We start from the raw sequence: 23,874 nt of genomic DNA, 5'->3' as shown, positions 1-23,874 counted from the left end.
GCCAAAGCCCTACCCAAACGGACCAATCACTCACTCCTTCCACGGCCAGCTCAAGCCCGAGGGTACCGGGAAACTTATGTGGTTATGTTGCAGTTCCGTAGCGAGCTCCAAGCAAACCGGCTCTAGAAGCTCCAGCCGCAGCCTGTGAAAGATCCAGGAGCTTCCACCAAGCAGAGCTGTGGAGCAAACAGGTCCGTCCGACCTGTCCAAGGAAACCCCTCCTACTGAACTGTGCAGGTCAGGCAGAGCTACTCAAAAGCTTGCCTACCTGCGTTACTACGTAACTAGTACGATTGTTCCATCCAAAAGGGGAGGGGTGTTAGATACTTGCTCTAACTACAGTGGTTTCCACCAAGGTCCTTTGTTCCGGCAGGAACAGAGGTTTAATCCTATTGGTCGAAGGGTCTAAAAGGGCTGCTGTCAGACTCAACCTTCGCTGGATTGTTCTCACTTGTTGTACTTAATAAAGAGCTATTGTTACCGTTAGGCCTGTGTGTGCCTATCCATTACCCAATCTAACACCATGTACATATGTTTATTGCACTACATTGTTGAGGCCTTTTCTGCTTAAGGAATGAACGCACTTAATTAAGACCTCATGTCTTCATTTTCCTTTCCCACAATAACACTGTACTGAATCATGGATCTTTTTCTTCCCTCCTTTCCTTGGGCGACAGAATTCAGTCATATTGCTCTATACGGAAAGGAACAAAACAGAGAATTTCTCAGACAACGAGCCAACCACCACAAACAACAAAGAGGATCGCGGGGAAAGATCCGACCAGCTTCCGGCCCTTTAAGGAAAACACCCCCCCCCCCCCACACGTGGCCTCAATGTTTGTACGAGGCTCGAGCCGCGTCAGCGGGAGAGGGGGGGCGTGGCTCTCGCTCAGAGGAGACGGCGGTCCTCCCCTTAGCATGGCCACATCTGACACAGTTGAAGGGAGGGGCCTCCTCCCGGGAGGGCGGAGCCAAGCGGGGGCGGAGCCAAGCCAGGGCCAGAGAGTGGGGACCTTCCTGGCTGAGTTGAGAGGGCGACGCAGGGAGCTTCCTCGGGAGGCGAAGCAGGTAGCCGGCACCGAGGCGGCTCTTTGGCTGCCCCTTTTTTCCTTTCAGTCCAGGCTGCCGCGGAGTCGAGGGTCACTTCTTAGTAGGTAATGGCTGCTTCTTCTGCTGCTGTTGCTACTACTCCGGCGGGGCTCTGGAAACGCGCTGGAGGAAGAGAGGGTGGCGGGGGAGGCCGGTGGCCGAAGGAGCCGCGCCCGGGGCCTTGCAGAGCCTCTCGGGCCCCCTCGCATCTCCTTCCTTCCCCGGACTCGCTGTTTTTGCTCGGCGGCGGTCACTCCGGTGCGCCTCTTCCTTGTTTTCATTCTCCAAAACTCCCCTCCCCCCATACACACACACAGACACACAGCGCCAACCTCCCTCCCGTTTGCTCCCTCTCCCTCCCTGGCGCTGCCCTTCCCAGCAGCCAAACACCCCCCCCCCAGCTGGCCCCGCCCTCGCATTATCACAATAACACTCACTTAGGACACAATAACACCCAATATGGCATGGAGCCGCGCGCCCGCCCTCCTTCCTCCCCTCTGGGTCGGCCCGCCGCCTCCCCCAACAGCCCGCCGCCCTTCCATCCTCTCCTCCTCCGGCCGCAACAGCGAAAGGGGTGCTTCGTCCCCTCCCCTCCTCCGTCTCAGCCTGGACCCGCCGCGCGGTTGGGCTGCTGCCCTGAGCCTCAGCAACTCCCCCCTCCCCCGCTGCCTTTTGTCCCGGCGCCGCAGAGGAGAGGATTGCTTTCCTGCGGCAAAACGGGCTAAAAGTGCGAGCCTCCCCCCCCCCCCCCGATTGTCCCGCGACGGTGGGGCTAAAGAGAGCCTGTGGCGGTTGCTTTTGTCCTTTCATTCCTGTTTTTCCACTCCATTGCCTCCTCCTCCTCCAGCTAAGAGCAACTGTTGAGGGTGTTCCCAGTGTTTTATTTATGTTTGCACGCCTACGCCTTATTCTGAGCGACGCTTTGAAAGCTCTGCGTTGGGTGCTGCTTGTTTTTGTCCTTCCGTCCATCGATGTGCTGATTCCGAAAAGTGGTACAAATTCTTAGGCTTGTTGCTTGTTCGCTTACTGAGGTATGCTGCTAGTTAAAATGTTTGTTTTGAGTCTTCTCTTGCCCTCCCCCCTCCCTTTTCTCTCCCAATACAGCCACTTCACTGACAGGATATAGATTTTGTATAAATTCTTCGTCTTCCATAGCTATAAAGAGGTTCCTGAATGTAAAAGTTTTCTAAATCTAACACTGCTGATGTGTCAAAAGAAGCTTGGCTTTTCCTTCCTATCTGGCTGTGTGGGGATAACAACAGGAGGCCTCCTCTGGTCTCTTTGTCAGCTGTTCCTTTTTTTGTGTTGTCAAATCATCTGGGTTCACCTCATTCTCACATGTGAAGGAAGTAGGCAGAATCCCTGCCGATTGGAGGCTGCGGGGCACGTGACCAGATTTCAGGCTGCCTTTTTTATTCTCCCTCCCCCCCCCCCATGGGTTGTCGGGATGGGTCTTGGGTTTCTGGCTCTTCTGGCGGAAGTGGCAGAAGTAACTCCTGCAGTGGTCTCTCGTGATTGGTGTGAAGATTCGTGGCACAGCTGCTCACGTGATGGAAATGCTGTCGGCAGACAATTCTGCTTTTCTTTCTTTCTTTCTTTCTTTCTTTCTTTCTTTCTTTCTTTCTTTCTTTCTTTCTTTCTTTCTTTCTTTCTTTCTTTCTTTCTTTCTTTCTCTAGTAACTAGGGAAATAAGTCTAGCAGTTGATTCTTTGGTTCAAAATGCTTGATCGTTGTATTTCCAGGAGTTGGCACTAGCTGGGTGGAACAGACAGATTTTAACCATGCTCGATTCATTCAGTAGTCCGCTTTTGTAAAAACTGAACCTGTACTATTTTAGCTAGTAAAGTAGATTTTATATAGCATCTTAATGTATTAGAATTGTGTTAAAATTATTCAGATACTTATTTCACATTGGTTTAAGGAATAACAAAATGTATACCAATCCCCAGACAACTTTCCTCTAAAAAAGTAACTGGCCCAAACTCACTGATTTGGCTCTTATGCCTTAAGGAAGACTAGGATTTATTATTTTCTAGCTTCTAGTCTGAAATGTGAATTACTATGTTGCTAGCACTGCATTTAATCCTCTGTACTAATTATAAATAAGTTATATTTATTTCATAATTAAAATGTTGCATAAATCAGATAAACATATAGATCTCTTCAGTCCATTTTCTATGTAGATTAAAATATGTTTTTAAAAGGGTGCCTCTCCAAAATAACCCTAAGACTTATTTTTCTTTGCGAATAAATATATCAGTGGGGAAACCACATGGTAATAAATAAATCTAACAAATCCAGAGAAAGAATGATGGTGAGGAGAGGGTTATATCCTGAAATACTCTGAAGACGGTCAGTGGATTAAATAAACCTTAAGCATCTGAATTAACTTTTGGCTTTCCTATAGTATCAGGTCTTCATGCCTGATAGGATGTTAAATCGTTATTTTAAATTGTCTGTATAGACTTCTGGAGTGGGTGGGATTAATAAAGTAGGTAAAATCCAGTTGTAGTAATGGTTGTGCTTATACTTTGAGCACGAGTAACTTTGAACTGTTAATATCAATGCAGTGAATTTCCCCAATTGACTGCAGATGACTGTATTATCTGTTCTGGCAAAAACATAGTTACTTAAGCTTCAATTCTTTAACCAAAGTTATACAGATCATAGAACAATAAATTGGCCCCTTTTGTTATCTTTAAATGCATTTTTTAAATTAATATAACTGGACAAAAATAAAATAGATATTTAGTATTTTTTTCAATCTGTAACCATTGTAATTTTAAAATATGAGACATTTTAAGTTTAATTTGTAAGATAATAGAACCATAAAGTTGGAAGGGGTCAGTTTATACATTGAACCTCAATTTATAGTAAGATAACCATATGGATGAAACATAAATTGAAAAATGCTAATGGGCAAGTGATTTTCCTTTAAAACATCAGATCAATAATAATTTTATACATTATTCTACAAGAAAGAGAGTGCTAGGTTTTTCCATATTCCTTGTTTCGTTGAAAATGGGTAAAAAAGAACAATTACAACAACATAGTATCATTTTCATGTCTTCAGATTTTGATATCTCAAAACCAGAGTTCCTTCCCTAGTATAGTTTTTAAATGAATATTCTTATTTTCTGAGCAAAGGGATCAACTTTGCCATCTGGTCTCTGTAAAAACTATTTAAGAAATATAGTCAGCTTTGAATCTAGACGGAAGTATTCATAAGACAATGGAATGTAGGCCACAAGCCTACAGTGTAAAACATTATGGAATAATGTACTAGAGAATATTTATAAATTTGAGTTTTACATTCTCATCTGAAATACAGTTATATAGCTAGATTACAACAGTATATGCTGTAATGAATGCCTTTGCAATGCTGTATTTTTTTTGGTTTTGTGCTCCCATATGATGGCCTTCAGTGATAATTTTTAGATTACAGCTTGATTTATTCATTCAAGAATTATGTTTGCAATCTGAAACTAAGTGTTATATACTGCACTGTTTTCTAACGTGTTTTTGTACACATATCTGCCTAAATAAGCCTTTTATATGCTTTGTAGTCAGTGAGATATTTAATCTGACAGTTGCAGGTGGCTGGTTTATTAAGTTCTTAGGAATTTAGTAGTAGCCTATGTAACAAATGGATATCACTGTCAATGAAGCAGTATGCTTAGTAACAGGTTGTCTCAAACCTACACCAGTTGACAAAATTTATCCTCTTGCTGGCATTGCCCCATCTAAGATCAGGAGAGAAGTAGCAGCAGATTCCGAGAGAACTAACAAGAAAATGATCCTCAAATCTTTTGAACGGATGGACATAGGCCCAAAGCCCACTGACTTAGATCTAAGAACAGCTTTATGGCAAAACAAACATTCTTGAGGATACATAAGAACAAAGTCAAATTAAAAGATGAAGGAAGGAGACCATTGAGCAAGGAACAACATTAAAAGAGGATATGGTTGAAGGGCTTGACCTCCCTTATACTACTTGGAGAACCCTGAATTCATTTGAGAGTTAGAGTGCCTAAATGTAAAACCAATAGGCTCAGGTGGAAGCTCTTCACCGATAACAGCACACTGTGAATGAGGAGCGATAAATAGTTCGGTCCATCTGCTGATACTGTATATCAGCTACTACCAGAAACACGTACTAATAATGATTTATTTTTGGCCAATGATAAAGTCAAGAAGGTGGCTTCATTTTGGCAGTTTAAAGTTACTTTCCTCCATATCCTTCCTCCTGGTCTCCTTCCTCCATCTTTTAATTCCATGTTGTTCTTGTGTATCCTCAGGGAAAAATAAGAAGCAGCATATGTCCCAAGTATAGTAAATAGACTATCCTGGTCTATTTACCCAGATTTATCTGGGGCTACTTTCCAATTACGATCTTTCCAATCAAAGGCTTGCAGTTTGATCTCACATAAGTGTAATATTGGTACATAGGATCATGAAAGTTCGTAGGAAGATTTAATGGTCTTGTACAATTACTTTCTAATACAACACTATAGATTACTATAATTATCCATGACAACTTGTCTTTATTTAGCAATTCTAAGTAGAAGATTTTGTTTCTGCAGCAAGTATCCTCCTGTTCTTGTGTTCTTTTCATTTAAATCCATTGCTCTTTTATCTTTGGACAACAAAAGAATCTTCTGATGTTTTAAAGTATCAATTATATTTTGTTTTCATATACACATAAATTAAAGCTTTTCGTATAAGACTATATTTTTAAGTCACTTATGTGTATTTTAATATGTAGAATCTATTAAATGCTCAAAATATTTTAATGATACATTTTGCAACTTTTAAAAGTGCTGGTGAGTAGTTCCCAGGGTTGCACGCTATCAAGCAAAGCCTAAAATTGGACCAATTTCAAGTAGATCATATGAGATGAGATAGATGACTCAAACACGTTTTAATTCAAAATCTTGGTTAGGTTCTGGTATTGATTAAGGCAAAGATTCAGCAAGTGAATTTCTTGGGATACTCCCAAAATTTGCTTACATAAAAATATCTTAGTAGGAAGGGAATAGAGCAGAAATATTGGATTCTGGAATTAATCGAAACATACTGGATCAGATTACCCTGCGGGATCAGAGCAGCATTGTCTGCCTCATTATTCAATCACAGCTTTTGGGAAAAGTAGCAAAATGGAGTCACTCAAGCAATGATTGGGCAATACAATCAGTTGAAGAGAGCAAGGACAAGCAGGCCAGGGACAGGTCACAGGCAAATTATTTCATGAAAAATTGTTGGATATTTTGTAATAATAAATATGATTAAGGGACCGCTAGAGTCAAAATCAAAACCACAGAATGAAATTACTATGACGGATCAAGCTGAGTTCAGAATAAGGCTTGTGATCTAACTTGGAAGACCCCAAATAACATTGAAGCTAATGGCATGGAGAGAATGTCCAAGTGGGTTTATAGGAGAGGAACATCATCTTTCATTTTATTAAAAGAAACAACAAATCTTTTTTACCTATATGGAATTGTAGACTTACACAGTCTCGTGGTACAGATGGGCAGATGGCTATTCAAGAGGCAGAGGAAAAAGAATCTGGCTGCATTCAGTGCTCTTGATTATTTTATAAAATAAATAATAGAAGTAATGAAGAAGTGATTTTTCTTGCTTTCTTTTTGGTTTTTGTGAAGCAGCATAGGGAGATGGATTGTGAGCTATCTGAGCTATTTGCAAATCATCTGATTTTTCTCTCCATTTTGAATATGAGGGCAACTTCTAATACATATTTTTATATAGATATGGTAACAGAGTTGGATATGAAGGTGGAGATAACTTCCTTTAAGTAGCCACAATGGATATTTATGAAAATTATTTCTGATATTTATGCACTATGTCAACATTTTAAAAATATAATTCTCACATGTATTTTGCTTTACTTTGACTTTTCAACATTAATACAATTTGTTTCTCCTGTTTTTTAGGGCTCTAATAATTTTTAAAATGGGCCGCATCTTCTTGGATCATATTGGTGGTACTCGCCTATTCTCCTGTGCAAATTGTGACACAATTTTGACCAACCGCTCAGAGCTTATATCTACCCGTTTTACAGGAGCTACAGGACGAGCCTTTTTATTTAACAAGGTTAGTTAAAGACATCTAAAACTAGCTAGCAGTATGATTTCAGTATTCCTGCAATATATGGTTAGGTCAGGGGTGGGTTCTGGCTGGCTTTACTGCCGGTTCACTCATGCGTGCATGTGCACAGTTCAATTAAAATTGTTCTGCGCATGCACAGAACTCAAAAACAAGATGGCAATGGTGACGACCAGGAAACTGGTTCAGGGGTGTGGCAGGCCTGGGTTGCTGCTGGTTCCAGTGACCCAGGCTGCCATACTACTACCAGTTTGGCTGAACCGGTCGGAATCTACCTCTGGGTTAGGTGAAACAAATGTCCATTTAAGAGTTCTAACAATGTGATAGTAACAGTCACTTAGGGTTCTTTTCAGTTGTAAAATTGGCTACAATATAGATTTTTGTTAAAAAGTTAACTTTCAATTACTGAGAATGTTGAAAATATGAAGGGAGTAAATGGGTAAAACATTGGAGATAAAGTGGTAACTAATTTACGTTCTAACAAACTATAACTTATAGACCAAGTTCATTAATGTACTTATATTTGCCTAAGTAAAACATTACAATATGTGTAGGATTTGCTGGACATTGCTAGACCTTACTATGGACTGAATTCTACCTCCTTAAAATTCATGGCTTGCTTAATTTTTCAGAGTACTTTGTACTTTGAAAGTACTTTTCAGAGTACTTTCTAAAATAGAGAACGTATTTAGGGGAAGAAAACATGCTGGTGGAATTGTTACTATAGTAGGGTTTATCAACAGAGCAAAAAATTCCAATTAAAGCTATTGTGCTGCTTATACCAAGTAGTCAAGGACTGACATTAAAAGTTGAAAATTTGTAACCTTTCCTTTACCTTTTTCCCTGTAAAATGTTTAAAAAACCAATAAAACTTTGTTTAAAAAAAAAAGTTGAAAATCAACTTTTCCATATTTCTGTAATGATTGCAAGTTGTCACTGCAAATGTAATATGACTAAAATATAATTCAATGGGAAAAGGTGTCTGACTAGTAGAAAGATCGAGATTTAAGCTTCTTTCACTATGGAAGCTCACAAACTTTCAGCCAGTAATTTTTCCCAGTCTAACCTACCTCACAGAGTTGTTAGGGAAGGGTGACAGGAGAGTGTTGCCTTGAGCGCCTAAATGAAATATGGGCTATAAATCAATCAAATGATTCTCTTCTTTTAACTTTTTTAGGTAGTAAATCTGCAGTACAGTGAAGTTCAAGACCGAGTTATGCTCACTGGCCGTCATATGGTTCGTGATGTGAGCTGCAAAAACTGCAACAGCAAACTTGGGTGGATATATGAATTTGCCACCGAAGATAGCCAGCGCTACAAGGAAGGCCGTGTTATCCTGGAAAGAGCTTTAGTCCGAGAAAGTGAAGGTTTTGAGGAGCATGTTCCGTCTGATAACTCCTGAATGGAAATCTCTTCGTCTTCAGGCTTTCTTTGTTGAAACTTAAAAAAAGAAAAACCAACAAAAAAAACCAACCCTTACTTACATACGCTGTCACCTTAGCATCTGCGTTGGATTCATGAACTACAAAGAGTGGGAAAGGGGGAATTTACAGAGAGGGAAAGAGAATTCCATATGGAATGTTCCTTTTTCTTTATTATTTTTCTTTTTTTAACCCTTTTCTCGCTATTCATAGAGAATGTTATCTGGATGCTGTAACACTTTTTCAGTCTCGGCTATGTAAGCATTTGAAGCTTCAAATCATCTAAAAGGAATTTGGAAATTTCTTTTATTAGAGAAATCAGTTGAATTTTAGTTTGTAAAACCTGTTACATCAGAAGGAAATTTTAGTCTAGCTATGCCTTTTAATTTATTTCCATTTTGTCCTCAGTTTTTATTTCATTTTTAGCCAGATTTTCCACCTTCCTTGACTGGCTGACGAAGAGGTCTGACCTTGTGAAGAATGCTGAAAAGGTTCAGTGTTTTGTCCAGTTTGTGCTGGCCGCTGATTCATATTCTTGTTGGGGTTCATTGGTAGAATGGAATCTATGCTTATCTTTCTTTGTATAACCCAAAGTTGTTCTCATTTCTCATTTACTTAAGCAACACTTTTACCATGTGGCTGATGTTCTACTACTTGTTTAAGCAAATAGGACAAAACTATGTCTCTATTTTTCCAAACATAACTTAAAATATTGAGAAATGGCTGTATTGTATTGGTTCAAAAGTATGTTGATACTTATGGGGATTGAGCAGTTATCTTATTCCTTTTCCTTCTTAGTTGATCTTAAGTAGAAACTTACTCTTAAGCTTGGAGTTTATTCCCTTTTTTTCTCTTAACCTTTAGTTCTGCATTAAACCTGATTATGAAGAAAAAGGGCACGTATACATTCAGGCATTTAATTCATGCCTGTTTAAATAGCTTACAACTTGTCTTCAGATGTTGCTTCTGATGTCAAAGCTTAGATCTTAGATGCATCTTATCTTTGTGATGCTGGACCTTTACTGCTTTTACCAGCATAGGAAGCTCATTATGCTGTACCTTGTAAGTGAATGATCTAGTGCTTCCTTTAGCAAGTTATTTGTGTTGCAATACAGATTCTTCATCAGAGCAAATATTTCTATATACTCTCTTTAGTCACGGGTGCCCAAATGTTGCTGCTGGCATGGCCTTCCCTCAGTGGCATGTTTTTGGAAATTCACGGGCTGAATCTTATAGGACTAGTCACAATTTTGTACTCTTCTTGTCAGTACTAAATATTTCATAAATAAGGACACACATGAAATGTGCTTTACTGCAATGGATTCCTAAGCACTTGTTAAGTTCTACTATTAAGCAAAGAATATAAAAGAGTATTCCTATAGTTCAGGTATATCAAACTCACATCGTCATGGTGGCGTCACATAAAGTATCGGGACTTTTTCCCCCTTCACTAAACCGGGTGTAGCCAGTGTGTGACGCACCCAACCCGCGGGCCAGGAGTTTGACATCCCTGCTATAGTTTGTGAGATATTGGTAATAACTTTTAATCATCCTAACCACACTGGTAGTGGCTGGGATAGGAAGTGAAACCATTGCAAGTGTCTTTAGGAATTATGTCTCTCATACATAAGTAGCAGGCTGAAGAGGGATGGGATTGTGATTATATTTTTTGCACTCCAGAGGTGGCACTTTGCCATCCCTCTTAGTTTGATCTTTTAAAAATTTCTATTACGCAATTTAGAAGGACAAGATGTACCTGTAGATGTGTATGCTGCAGCTAAGTTCAATAAAGATACTTAAAATAGTATAGTGAATAGTCTTTAATATTGATTTCAGTATATCCCCTTTATTTTATTACTCTGGTGAGCTGTCATTGGCATGGTCTTTGATGTACTCTTCATGTGTTTTGATGTTGCAGTACAATAAAGGATGTTTTGTCCTGCCTGGTCTCTAATTACATTGTTCACATTACAAATATTACAAGTGGGCCTTTGAATACCAATTATTTTAGTCATAATGAATATACATAGTTGAAATAATTCATTATTAAATCAGTCTAAAATAATTAATTGAAAGTAAATATATAAACTGCCAGTACTGCCTTGTAACATTTGGATAATAAAATCCAGTGGACAATTATGTTTCAATCCACATAATACCTCAAGAAGTACCTTATAATCGGAGTTTTTCCCCCTCAAAAAAGAGGCTGAAAATCTGGGTGCATCTTATACACTGAATACAGCAATTTTTTGCCTCCTGAAAACCCATCCTCTTCACCAAAATGGTGGTGCATAGCTTGCAGGAGACTTTCAGAGAGCTCCTGGGGGCTGGGGAAGGCAGAAATAAGCAAAAAATGCATCGTTTTTTGCTCAATTTTGCCCCCTTAGCCCCCAGAAGCACTCTATAAGCTTCCTAATGCCCTTTTTTGGACAAAAATGGGTCCGTTTTTGTGAAAAATGGGTCGTTTTTTTGCTTCCTCCCCCCCCCCCCCGGAACACTCTACAAGTCGTCTAGGGACTATTCATGCCCCTAAAAAAAAAAAAAACCTGTCCTGCTTTTGTGAAAAACGGGCCATTTTTGGGAAGTTTGCAGAGTGCAAAAACTTTTTTTTTAAAAAAATTGCCTCTTCAAAACCTTGGTGCGTCTTATATTCCAGTGTGTTTATACTCTGAAAAATACAGTACATTCCATGCCCAAGTACTCTAATTTGAAAAATATGTACCTGCAAGCATACCCAATCCTAGTTATTTGTATCGTTTTTAAACTGAAAAATGTTATAAACGTTTATGCTATCCCACGTAGTTTTGGAACAAATTTAGAATCCATATAGAATGAATAGGTGGGTTCAATCTGTAGCAATAAATAAAATAATGTATATTTTATTATTCTTTGTACTACTACATAGCTGCACTTTTTTAAAAAAATATATGCTTGTGAGTTTAGAATTAATGATTCCTAATTCAAGTATAGTAAGGGAAGAGATTCATTTGTATTCAATTAGTACATGAGAACCAGATTATAATTTCTGAAATGAACACATCTTTAGTTTACATTTTCTCATATTTCTTAAAATCGATCAAAGTAATCCAAGTTGGTTTTGGTTTGCTACAGTAGTATTTTTATAATGTAACATGATAAAATCATGAGTAATAATCTCAAGACTTAAAATATGTTCTATTTGTAATATTGTTAATCCACAAATGTAAAATTCTATTGTGATCATTGTATTATGTAGTTGCCCCTCCCAAAATTACTATTTTAGGCTGCATCAAAAAATACAGTGTCAAGATTAAGAATCGTTGCTTCTATTCTCTATTACACAGTACATAGAACATTGCCTCCAATTTTTGGCTCTCATGTCAAGTGATTGAGAAACTAGTCTATATCCAGAAGATTAAGCAAGGTGATAACAGGCCTACATGGTAGAATATATGAGAATCCAATGAAAAAATTTCATCTGTTCCTGGAGAAAAAGTTATTGTGAGGCATACAGTGCTCTTCAAAAATGCAAAAGGCTATCAATATAATAGGATGCAAATTTGTTGAAAATTATTCCACAAAACTGAGCTTAATTTTACAAGGAAAGATTTTGGATGGACTTTCAAAAAAAAAATGAAACAAGATTTTAACAATGGAACAATCTGCTTTAAGGGATGAGGGACTTCTTATGTTTGCAGGTGCATAAACAGAAATGGTTTCTTGTCGGGATTGCTGAAGCAATAGGTACTTGGACTAGGAATGGGTTGGACTAACTAATCTCCAGTAGTTCTGGAAACTTTCCTAAATTAAGGCAAATAATTATTCCAATCTATTCTGACTGCTCATACAACATCTTGAGGGCCAAATCTAGTTCTGGGATCCATGCTTTAAGAAGGGCACAAAGATGATTAGGGGACAAAAAATTAAAAGACATATTAAAACAGCAGGATATATTAAACTTGAGAAAGAGTGGGTGGCATGATGCAACTTAGAAAGCCAGGACACACATTTATGAGTTTTAATTATTTAAGATACAAAATAATGGAAGCAGAATGACAGCGTAGGTTAACAATGGAACCAATTATCCAAAGAGATGGTAAGTTCTCTTGGATGTTTTTAGGTGGAGGCTCGATAACCATCTGCCTGAAATGCTTTAAATCTTGTAATGAGCAAATGATTAAACTGGCCTTTATTTTTGTAAATAAGGCAGCAAACATCCAACATACCTTCCTGTTTTCCCCACAACACTGAGGTGAGTTGGCTTGTCAGAGAGTGACTGGCCTAAAGTCACCCAGCTGCCTTTATACCAAAGGCAGGACTAGAACTCAGTCTAAATTACTCCTTCAAATTGTGCTGCTCTCTCAGCTTGGTGTTTGCTGGTGACATTTTAACAAGCAAACTTAGAACCCTGAGCTATGTATATTCCCTTCTAATGAAATTTAGTAATTCAAAGAGAACAGCGCTAATTTCTAGAGTTAATTTATCCACACTTGTCACCTTTCTGAACAATCTTGACAGTATTCAATGGCGCGTGGGGGGGGGGGGATGATGAAGCAACAATCCTAGCAATTTGCATGCAGATTATTCATTTCCTGCTCTGGAAAACAGTGGTTTAATGCAAGATTACTGGAAGGGTTGTAGAAACTTGATTATACTCCCCTAGCAATTATGTGCAAGATCGTTGGTTTCTTATTGCTATTGTCAACAGGAAATCAGCAATACTGAATTTTTCAGAGGTACAAGGTTTCTTTCCATACACCTATGTAGATTGTTGATTTCTTGCTGCTATTGGAAGAAATATCCATCTGGTTCAGTTCCAATCCAGAAGACAGACACTGGAAACATGGAGGCTAATTGGAAAGATGGCGTAATGATGAACAGAATCACATGGGTTTGTGGTCCTGGGCAGCTGACTACATAGAGTTGAGAGTGGGGTTTTTTATACCTTCTCTTGGGCTTTGCACTTGAGCTTCCTGTTGCTGTGCGAGAACATGTATTCTGTTGGGTATTGTCAGACTCCCATGGGGCCATGTAGGAGATCATAGGTGGCTCTAGGTTGGTTGGGCTCCCAGGTTTAGTTGAAATTTGGCGAGTGATGCAATGTCTTTAGGAGATTATGCAATGTAATGAGCTCTGCTGCTCATTATATGGTAGTGGGTTAATCCTCTTATGTCCTGAAGGGTCATGTCCTAATCCTATCATCCTGGAGCTGAAGGTCTTTTGTTTGATAGATAGGTTGGCCCAGCCTTTCTTTAATGGACACAAAACATCTGCTGTGGGAAGGGAGCTGGGGCTCTGAGACTGTCTCCCTTAAGATTTTTATTTCTCTCTTAGGGCAAATATTATATCCTGCCTTTTTAAACATTTATCAAAATATTTCTTTCATTCTAGGAGTGGGGTGGCTTCCCACACTGCCAATAGTAGCAGATGCAGGTGACTGCTTGCCCATCTACTAGCTCATTATGCTGTGTAATTGGACAATTAAAAAAACAGCCAGTTCCATGTAACTCAAGCATCCTGTTCCTCCATTAATTGTGCTGAAAACTTTTTCAGCCTATTAAAAGTTGTGTGCCTAAAACCTAGTATGTTTGCCATCTCTGGAGAAAGTGGGAGTCATTTATACTGTCTTATGTATCTGCTGCTTTCGGGTTTTCTAAATCTTTTTGTATCTTTTTCACTGAATGTTATTAGGGCTTTGGTCCTATTGCTATATGAACAGAATCTGTGTGGAAGACGTATCACAACATTAGGCACTTATTTCATTTATTTCATAATATAACAAGATATGCCAGTACAATTAAAGGAGGCCAATTGTGAAAGTATTTAATTAAATAATTAAAACCATCTGGAGCCATCCTCGTCCTATGTAAGAACCATAAACTTTGGCACCCCTTGTTAGAGGGAAATTACTATCGTACACATTTTTGATATACATAAGGCATTGGTCACAAGAAATACCTAAATAGTCTCTTAACATAATCTTTCATGTCCTTAATGATTATCAGAATGGGAGTAACATTTTCATTATTGGAATCCATAATCATCTTTGTCATTTTTAGATGACCTAACACTTAAAAAAAAAATAGGGAGATTGCCATGAAGATAATCAGCAGAAATAGTCTGGTCTATTCTAATTCTGCTATTTAGAGCTAATTGGATAATTTAACATTTGCAATAGAATAGGATATATGTTTCTCCTTATTTATATGTATATTTGATAGACTTCACTGTGGATATAAGTGTCCTCGTTCTAAATATCATGCAGAATTAAATCAGAGTCCAAGGCAGAGCTATCCTTAAAGTTCCAATTTAATAAGACAGACATTTTGGCAATAAACTGTAGAATCCCAAATCTAAAAGCTTCCTGGGATTCCACCCAGTTGAAAGTTCATGATCTTATCCTGACACCTATAAATCCATCACATGGTCCAATCTTCTTCGGCCACGCTGGCATCTCCACCCAGCTGGTTCCGGTCAGGTACGGAGACAAAAGATGACCTTGGGCTTCTAGAAATGAATGACGACAACACATTCCACAATTCTACTCCTTTCTATTCCCCCTCCCAATTACTACACTAATGAAACAGCATGATGAAATAACAGAGAGTGTGGCAGGCCAAAGATCCTAAAAAGGAATATAACTGCAGGCCTGACAATAAGCCTCTTTTGGCATCAGCAGTGAACATTATGTTATTTTCTGTAATTTAAAATTCCTGACTCATCCATTTATGTATTGATACCATGAGACAGAGAACTCCAACTGTTCTAAAGTAATATTAAGTATCATAATATATATTTAAATACACTGGAAAATCTAGTAATAACTGCTTAGGCCAATCTGCTTATGAAGTCTTTCAGCTGCTGTGAAGTATTTGGTATTGTAGATGATCAGAAGATTAGTTTGAACCATTTGAAAGAGTGCTCAAGTTGATTTGAGATTTGTATATACAAAATACCAATTCAGACTACTGGTCTATTGGCCTAGATTTATCTAAATTAGCAGAATCATATAAGATAATCTCTGTTATAAGCAGAGGTGGATTTCAAATTCCAGTGCTACTGTTTTGCTCGTGCTCGTGCTCGAACGTGTGCATCTGGGGAAGCGGGTGGAGTCTCCCCCCCGCCGCCACTACTGGTTCGACTGATCCGGGCCGAACCGGGAGCAACCCACTTCTGGTTATAAGGGATCACAAGGAATCCACCTCCTAAATTGTTTTTTCCTGCTCTAAGTAGTCAGGCTCCTCATAGATTTCCAAGCAGCTACTGAGAACTTGGTTTTCTATGAAAAGGAATAAAATAAGAAAACAATTCAATAGAATTATACCCCCCCCCCAAATCTTAACAAATCGTTGTGTAATGGCAGTCAGAATTCTATTTGTGCTGGAGCAGAAACTTGCAAAGGGATTTATTCTAATATACCCTCCCACAGCACAAATGGGCTCGTGACAGCCAACCAACAATGCCTTCTTGTTTCATTAAATGCATTTTGCTGCCTCTGAGCCTATTATAAGAGCAGAATATAACGTGCCATGGGATCATTTTGAATTGTAAAACAAGATCCAGGAACATCTAGTATGTTGACATATGCTCTCGTCATCATTCTCTCTCTGTCCTAACCTTGGATATGAGAAGCAAGAGCTGGTAAAGTATAGAGAAAACTCTATGGAATGTATCTATTTTGAAACCTTTTGTGAGTCTAGTATAAAAGATGACTTTTCAGGCTGAAGATTTTTGAGTTTGCCAACACCTTGCGTGAACTGGAGAATCTCTTCTCCTTTCCACCATATATTCTAGATATTTGGTGTTAGAAACAAATGAATTCATACTCAGCTAAAGTTATCATATTTGGTTATAGAAGTCAAGGTAAACATTAAGTTGCAGCAAAGTGTTACCGTATAGAAAAATCTTTCAATGTTATATAATGAAACATGGACAAACGTTAGACAATTTAAAAAAATTGAGTAAAAGGAGAAAAATAGGTGGAACTTAAAGGGAAAAAATGGACAGAATTAGTTGAAAACAGCTATTCTTTTCCTTGATTATAAAGTATAACCAAGGGAATGGATACTAGGCAGACTCTGGCAGACAGCGGAGGACAGGGTGGGGTGGGGTGCTGTAGTATATGAAGAATCCATGAAGAGTCAGACTTGACTTTGTAACTGAATAACAACAAAAATTGTTTTCCTTATTTATTTATTTTTTACTAAAGCAGTGGAACACAGTCCATAATGCATAGAATAGTCTATTTAAAGAAGAATGAAAACCATGGAAATAAAAGGAAGACACTCTTGAATAGTTGAATTTACTGAGTTTGGCATGCTGTATTCTACACTGCAAGGGATGTGGGAGCTTAGTGGCTAAGACACTGAGCTTGTCGATCAGAAAGGTTGGCAGTTCAGCGGTTTGAATCCCTAACATAACGGAGTGAGCTCCAGTTACTTGTCCCAGCTTCTGCCAACCTACCAGTTCGAAAGCATGTAAAAATGCAAGTAGAAAAATAGGAACCACCTTTGGTGGGAAGATAACAGCGTTCCGTGTGCCTTTGGCATTTAGTCATGCCGGCCACATGACCACGGAGACGTCTTCAGACAGTGCTGGCTACTCAGCTTTGAAACGCAGATGAGCACCACCACCCCCTAGAGCTGGGAACGACTAGCACATATGTGCGAGGGGAACCTTTGCCTTTTATTCTATACTACAACACGAGAACAGAGAAAAACCTAAGTGGTTTCTATAAATTGGCTTATTATGTTTCTTTTACAGATGATGCCACTCACTTTAATTAGCTTAGTACTTTGCAGGAGGCAAATTTTTTGAGCAGACCTTCCCACTTGCATTGAGGGTTCTCCACGCTATTTCCTCACCTGCATCATCATGGTGACTCTGCTCTACAAAACATGGGTGTATCCTTTCCACTGGTGGAGAGTAACAGCATTGTAAACATCAAATAGGCAAAGTGTTTCAGAAATGCCTGAAAAATAAGTTATAGATGAGAAAAATGAGGAATGCTCTGATTCTGTTCATTTTTTTTCTAGGCTTTTTTCTATATTTATATTCAATAATTAGTCTTCAAATGTACTTTGGATTTGTCTTATTTCCATGTAAAAGTTCCTTTCTTATATATAAAATCCCCATAATAAACCAGCACATTCTAGCAGAAATGAGCAACTTCCTAAGTTAGTTCTCACTTAAATGAAAAGGAGCTCTTGGGGTCTTCAAAGTGTCTGTTTGTGTGTGTGTGTGTGTGTGTGTGTGTTCGTTCAGTGGTTTAGTGGTGGCAAAAAAGGGTAAGGCAGAAACACTTTTTGGCAGCATTTAGATCTACAAAATAAGCACCCGAATTCCACTTTGAAGGAAAGAAAGGAACCAAAAATCATGGTACAAAAATCAAGAGATTTTGCAACCAAATTTTGGTTGTGCAAACTAGGGGCATTTGAGGACCAATAAAATGACTGCTGGAAAACCTGTCCTGGCTCTAGTGGCAAGAATGAGCCACATGGTTATCCACCATTCCAAGGCAGAAAATACACCAAGTGTGGACTAACCTGTAAAGTAGGTTAATTTGGAAATGAAACAGTGAGAAACTACTCCCTTCCAAATCCAGGAAGATCCAGAATGTTAGCCTTGCTTAACAACATCACTCTGCATCTTATCCCTACACGTTGCATCACAAAAATCTTCATTTTACTGGCTACATGTGTCACTTTTTAAAGATTTGCACATCCAGTTTCCCAGAACAGCAGAATTTTCTCAGACCCACAGCTACTGTAGCCAGATGTATACAAGCTTGTGCTGGAGGGCTATTCAATAATCTGTCAGGCTAAGATGGAAGTTTATATTTGAGTTCACTAGGTTAGATCTTAAAGAGACCAAATTATCATGGACATTATTTAAGGAGCATCTAAAAATCCCCCAAGGATTTTCACCCAGGTCAAACAATGGTTTTCATTTCAAAGGGAGTCATAATCTTCTCTAAACAGATCCTTCTAATCAGATTTCTTTATGTTTATTTTTTTTAAAAATCACAATTGTTGGCATCCTAATCTGCTAGCTGATTTCACATGCTGCTTGCTTGCATATCAATGGTTAACTGAGCTGCCGTGATTGTGCTTACCTCAACAAAATCACCGCAGTGAGAAAGAGAAAGCAGTGAATGGGTGGAGATGAGAGCAGAGCTATGCATTCTGGCTGGTGCAGTCCAGAGCAAGCTGCTGCAATGACAGCCTGAAGGTGCAGCAGCCTCTGGAGCCTGCATTGAAACTGAAAGCCAACCTTCCGTTGCGCGGAGAATTATTACTACTGCTGCTATTGTTGTGCTTATTCATTTTTGCATAAAAGAGACTCAAAATATGGCCAGTGGTAATGTATCCAGTTTACAGGATGCCCAGAGCAGGCATTGCAAGTTTCTATCTTATATGTTCTACCAGGCTGTCCGAGATCACAAACCTGTGTGGTTGCTAGAGGACATGAGGACTATGGAATATTTCTACTGGGAGGAGAGTGCTAACATGAGAACATATTCCCCTTCAGAAGCATTGCTGTATGCTGTGGTGCATAATCACCTACCTTATGCCCAGTATCTGCTGTCTCATTTTCCGGAAGAAGCTCTCAAAGTTCCTGGAGAACATTTTTGCTATTGTCCATCCTCTGCTCCTCATTTAGCAATGGCTGTAACCTATGACAGGAGGGACATCCTGGGGCTGATCATCAGCATCGCACACAAGCTGCCTAGCCTGAACTCTTACATCAATAGGACCGGCTGTTTTCATCTTGAAGATGGCAAGACCCCTCTGCATCTGGCCTGTGAGCTCCTGAGATCAGAGATTGTTCTCATCTTGCTAGGAAACGGAGCTTCTCCAAGGATAGAAGACAACAAAGGGCTCACTCCACTGGATGTCATCCTAGAACAGATGTGGGATTCCAAAGTCAACGTGGCTTCCAAAAACCTCTGCCTTGACTACCTCTTGCTCTTCATGCCTAGCCCCCGCTTTAAGATGCAGAAGGTCTTGCAGGAGCACCCTGAACCCTGGGCGGTGCTGCTTGGAAAGGACAAGTTCAACAGCCTGGTGGGGAATACGCCTGCATCCTTGTACCTGCAAGCTATGCAAACCATCCTCCAGATTCTCCCACCCTCTCATTTCCCTAAAAGCATCCAGGAACTACCTATACCTCAGGCACTAAAGCCCCTGCCTTGCATGGGCAAGCAGCAACTGGCAAAAAATGGGGTAAACAATTTTCCATGATCTGCTCTTCATTATTTTCAGGGTTAAACTCAAAGATAAGTGAATCAGGTAGGATTTTCAATGATGTGAAAGGTTGCAAACCAAGCCCTGGAATAATTTTATTTATGTTTAATCAAATTACTTTGGGGGTCAGTTGTAAGGATTGCTGCCTGTGATTTTTTTTAAATTTAGACATGTACTTATCCCTGGTACCACGGAAAATCCTGGTAACATGATTTGTTAAATACTATTGCTGTTGTCCTTGTTATTATTTCAATAGATTGCAAGCATTGGAATTTTGAAAATCTACATTGTTTTATGCATGTGAAAGATTAAATTACCTGAGCTGTTTACCTTTTTGTGTTTTGCCTACTGAAATATGGATAGTACCATAATGCTAATTGCTAAGACTTAGATAAATTATCCTGGTTTTAAAAAGGCAAGGTAGCCATTGGGCGTTATGGGGACTCAGACTCCTGAATGATACGCGGGTAAATCTAACCATGCCTGTGATTTAATTCTCCTGGGGGAGGATCCCAGGTTTCGTGTTCTTCCATGTCATTTCCCCCAAGGACCATGTGGGACTGAGCCAGTGGTGGGATTCAATTTTTTTTTACTATTGGTTCTGTGGGCATGGCATGGCATGGTGGGCATGGCATGGCATGGTGGGCATGGCGGGAGAAGGTTACTGTAAAATCTCCATTTCCTCCCGATCAGCTGGGACCTGGGAGGCAGAGAATAGATGGGAGTGGGGCCAATCAGAGGTGGTATTTACCAGTTTTCTGAACTACTCAAAATTTCCACTACCGATTTTCCAGAACTGGTCAGACTCAGAACCTGCTGAATACCACCTCTGGACTGAGGTAAGGAGTCGTCTATTGCCTTATAAACCAGCAGTTACCATTTTATCAAGGAAAACAGCAGTCCTCAATCTGCAGTGATAAGGAATCCCTTTGCTACAGGTTACAATTTTTATCGTAGTGAAATCTTGGACTGTTAAATAAAAAAAAATTGGTTGGAATCTTTATTTTGGAAAGGCTGAGAGGGTTTAGGAACACACAGAGTTGGAAGGTGTGCTGTGGATGGCCCACTGTCATTCGTCAGGAGTGGAAACTGCAAGTCACAGTGATTTCTTTTCCACTATCAGGAGCCAAGCTATGTTTGGTTGCTTCATTACATTAAAGTAATTCATAACCCAACTCTGCTTTTTGTGTTTGTGTGGGATGTCAGATATAATTCCCTTCTAGTCAATTTAAATTGCTCAACCTTTGCTTGAATCTTTATGCTGCATTGTGCTGGAGCTGTGCTAATCAAGGAATGATTGACAAGTGAAGCTTTGGGAATGATCACCTGGCAGACTTTATTACAATGACACCCATGCTTGCCTAAATATCTCCCTCCCCTCTCTATGGTGTTCTCATTCCAGTTTATTGCTTTAGTCGCTGAAGCGCCATAGTTAAGAACAGTTCTTCGTACTGTTCCATTCCATCAGTATGTATTAGTTTTGCAAGTATAGGCCTGGAACTGTGTTTCTTAACCTCAGCAACTTTGGGTGGGTTACAACTTTCAGAATTTCCCTAACCCTAACTCTGGCTGGAGAATTCTAGAAGTTGAAATCCATCCACCTGAAAGTTGCTGAGGTTAGAATAATCCTGGCTTGCTGACAGGATTTTTATCATTCCAAAGAATTATAACTTTTTAAAGTTATAATTGAGATGTTCATCTTTTAGATTGGCTGCATGTCTTCCTTTGCAGACGTCTGTCCTACTTTTAAAAGGCTCCCCAAAACATAGATTTCTGAAGTTCTCTCAGTTCCAGATCTATTTAGACGAGAGAGAACCAGAGGGCTGATCTAAAAATGGCCCACTCTATTAGGTATACTTTCCAATTGATATTTTGATTACCAAGATGATAATGCTAATATAAAGCAATTATTTAAAATATTCTACTGCTTACCAATGGTGGTTATTTCCCTCCCTCCCTCCCTCCCTCCCTCCCCCCTCTCTCTCTCACACATGGAGACTTAATTTGGAACAATTCTATCCTACAATAAAAATATATTTCTGAGAAATTTTCACCAAACACCTACTAAAGTAACATAAAATAACCTTTAAAAAGTTGTTGAGCACTATTTTCTTTTACACAACATCTCAATAACATCCCGTGGTCTCCCTAGTACAGGGGTGTCAAACTCGCAGCCCATCACGTTCTGGCCCCACCCATCCCTGTTTTAGCGAAGGGGGAAAAAGCGGTGATACATCAGATGACAACATGTCATCGTGAGTTTGATACCCCTGCCGTAGTACATCAAGATTCCCAGGGTAGTGGCGCATGAGTTAGAATGCAGTATTGCAGGCTTATTCTGCCTACAGCCAGCAGTTCAATTCTCACTGGTTCAAGGTGGACTTAGCCTTCCATCCTTCCAAGATTGGTAAAATGTGGACTCAGATTGGGGGTAATATATTGAGTCTGCAAATTGCTTAGAGGGGCCTGAGAAGTACTATGAAGCAGTATATAAGTGCTGTTGCTACTGGAGTTTCCACCTTCAATTTAAATTTTTTTGGCCCCAACGCCATTACAGCACAGAGACTTAAAGAGTCAGCCAACCAATCACCACCCACACATGCATACACATATTAGTGTAAAGTATAAAGTTACATGTAAAGATTCTTGAGAACATTTCAATGCTAAAACTTGACAGTGTACCATACCTCTCAGAGGCATCAGACCCTAGTCAATATTTCTAAGTAAGTCATCAAAATTATCTTTAATATCTTGTTTCCAAATTGAAAGGGACATTTCTATATTTTTTGCAGACCCAAAGTCAGGTAATACTGTAGGATATTAAGCAGCACACTCTGCCACATTGGCAATTTGCCCTTGATCTGGCATATTTTCCTTTCCTGCAAGAAGAAAATAATGAACAAAAAGGTTTCTGCAAAAGCCTGCTCAAAACTCCTGCATAGATTTCACCAACATCTGCAGCCAAAGGTCCTACTTACTGTACCTTCCAAGTCAGGCAAAGCACAAAATAAGGAAGCTTTCTTTTATTGTCTTTTTTATGCTTATGGAACAATAAAGTGATTGCTGGCATTGGTCTCTAGCCAGTGCCAAGGATACTTTGGCTGCTGATAACTGCAGGGTGAAAGGCTGAGCCTCATGTTCATATACTTCCCATCCAATGTCAGTGGAGAAGAGATACAGGTATAGGAAAATGACTAACCCCAGACTGTGCAATGGACTGACAAAATTCACCCAATTTAAAAGTCCCATTAATCCAAACTTCAGAACATTCCAAATACAAAAGGATCAGTCAAGAGGCTGTTCCATGTCCTGGATGACTTTTAAGGATTGTTGCCTGAGAAATCTGGAGGAAAGATCAATGTCAGAGAAGTGAAATAGAAAATTGTACAATAAAAAGGCTCAGGGAGGGGGAAGTGGGCCTGTACGTAAGTGCAAATTACAGACCTCAAGCACTTAATGGCCAGCAGTCTGTGATAGCTGCAGTTATAATAGACATGGGTAGTTTGTGCTGATTAATTATCAGTATTTTTTGCTGCCTAGAGTTGCTAAATTTAACCAGTCTGGCGTTAGAAGACAACATATTGCTGATTATGCTACAAAACTGCAATCAGTGTCTGAGAGTTGATGGCAATGCAGAAGGGGAGATGAGCCATTCAACAGTGAGCCACTCATCATCCCAAAGAGGCACCTACCAATTCTGAATTTGCCACAAGAACCCCCACAAAATTCTGGCTAGCCAATCCGCACCTTTCTTATGTTAATAATATCCAAGAAGGAATGTCGCCACAATAATCCATACTAATGGCTATTGCAAAACCATCTGGGAACTTCTAGATGGGGTCACCAATTTATGAGAAAAATACAATTTCCTGTTCATATCTATTTAATACAACTTAATGGGCAGAAATCAGCAAGTGAAGTATTTTAGCCATACAGAGGTAAACATTATTATAAGTGTGCGCTCCTATTTCAAGTGAAAAATTGGAGAGGTTATATTGTTCACCACTGGGTGA

At 39.5% G+C, this 23,874-nt stretch overlaps 2 protein-coding genes across 3 annotated transcripts; both read left to right on the top strand.

Moving 5' to 3' along the window:
• The first annotated feature begins 932 nt into the window (after nucleotides 1–932).
• Nucleotides 933–10,578, top strand: YPEL5 (yippee like 5). Of its 2 annotated transcripts, none has more exons than XM_081941680.1 (3): nucleotides 933–1,068; nucleotides 7,044–7,203; nucleotides 8,393–10,578. In XM_081941680.1, exons 2-3 carry the CDS (start codon nucleotides 7,063–7,065, stop codon nucleotides 8,615–8,617), a joined length of 366 nt encoding a protein of 121 aa, XP_081797806.1. In that variant the 5' UTR covers nucleotides 933–1,068; nucleotides 7,044–7,062; the 3' UTR covers nucleotides 8,618–10,578. The 2 variants fall into 2 exon arrangements, with proteins under 2 accessions (XP_081797806.1, XP_081797805.1); XM_081941679.1 differs by having other exon boundaries at nucleotides 964–1,154.
• An 8,182-nt stretch (nucleotides 10,579–18,760) lies between these two features.
• LOC309386377 (ankyrin repeat domain-containing protein 9-like) lies at nucleotides 18,761–20,169 on the top strand. Its single transcript, XM_081941678.1, has one exon. The coding sequence runs from the start codon at nucleotides 18,965–18,967 to the stop codon at nucleotides 19,856–19,858; it is 894 nt and encodes a 297-aa protein (XP_081797804.1). The 5' UTR covers nucleotides 18,761–18,964; the 3' UTR covers nucleotides 19,859–20,169.
• The last annotated feature ends 3,705 nt before the right edge of the window (nucleotides 20,170–23,874 follow it).

Source organism: Natrix helvetica (genome assembly GCF_964273705.1).
Source record: "Natrix helvetica genome assembly, chromosome: 2".
Lineage (NCBI taxonomy): Eukaryota > Metazoa > Chordata > Lepidosauria > Squamata > Natricidae > Natrix > Natrix helvetica.
This window is presented reverse-complemented; position numbering and strand designations above follow the sequence as displayed.

What these genes read in the sequence shown, in the direction of transcription:
- LOC309386377 (XM_081941678.1), top strand. Translation starts at nt 18,965, where the DNA reads ATGGCCAGTGGTAATGTATCCAGTTTACAGGATGCCCAGAGCAGGCAT.
- YPEL5 (XM_081941680.1), top strand. Translation starts at nt 7,063, where the DNA reads ATGGGCCGCATCTTCTTGGATCATATTGGTGGTACTCGCCTATTCTCC. An exon ending in GAGCCTTTTTATTTAACAAG is followed by an intron (nt 7,204 to 8,392) that starts GTTAGTTAAAGA and finishes TAACTTTTTTAG; the next exon opens with GTAGTAAATCTGCAGTACAG.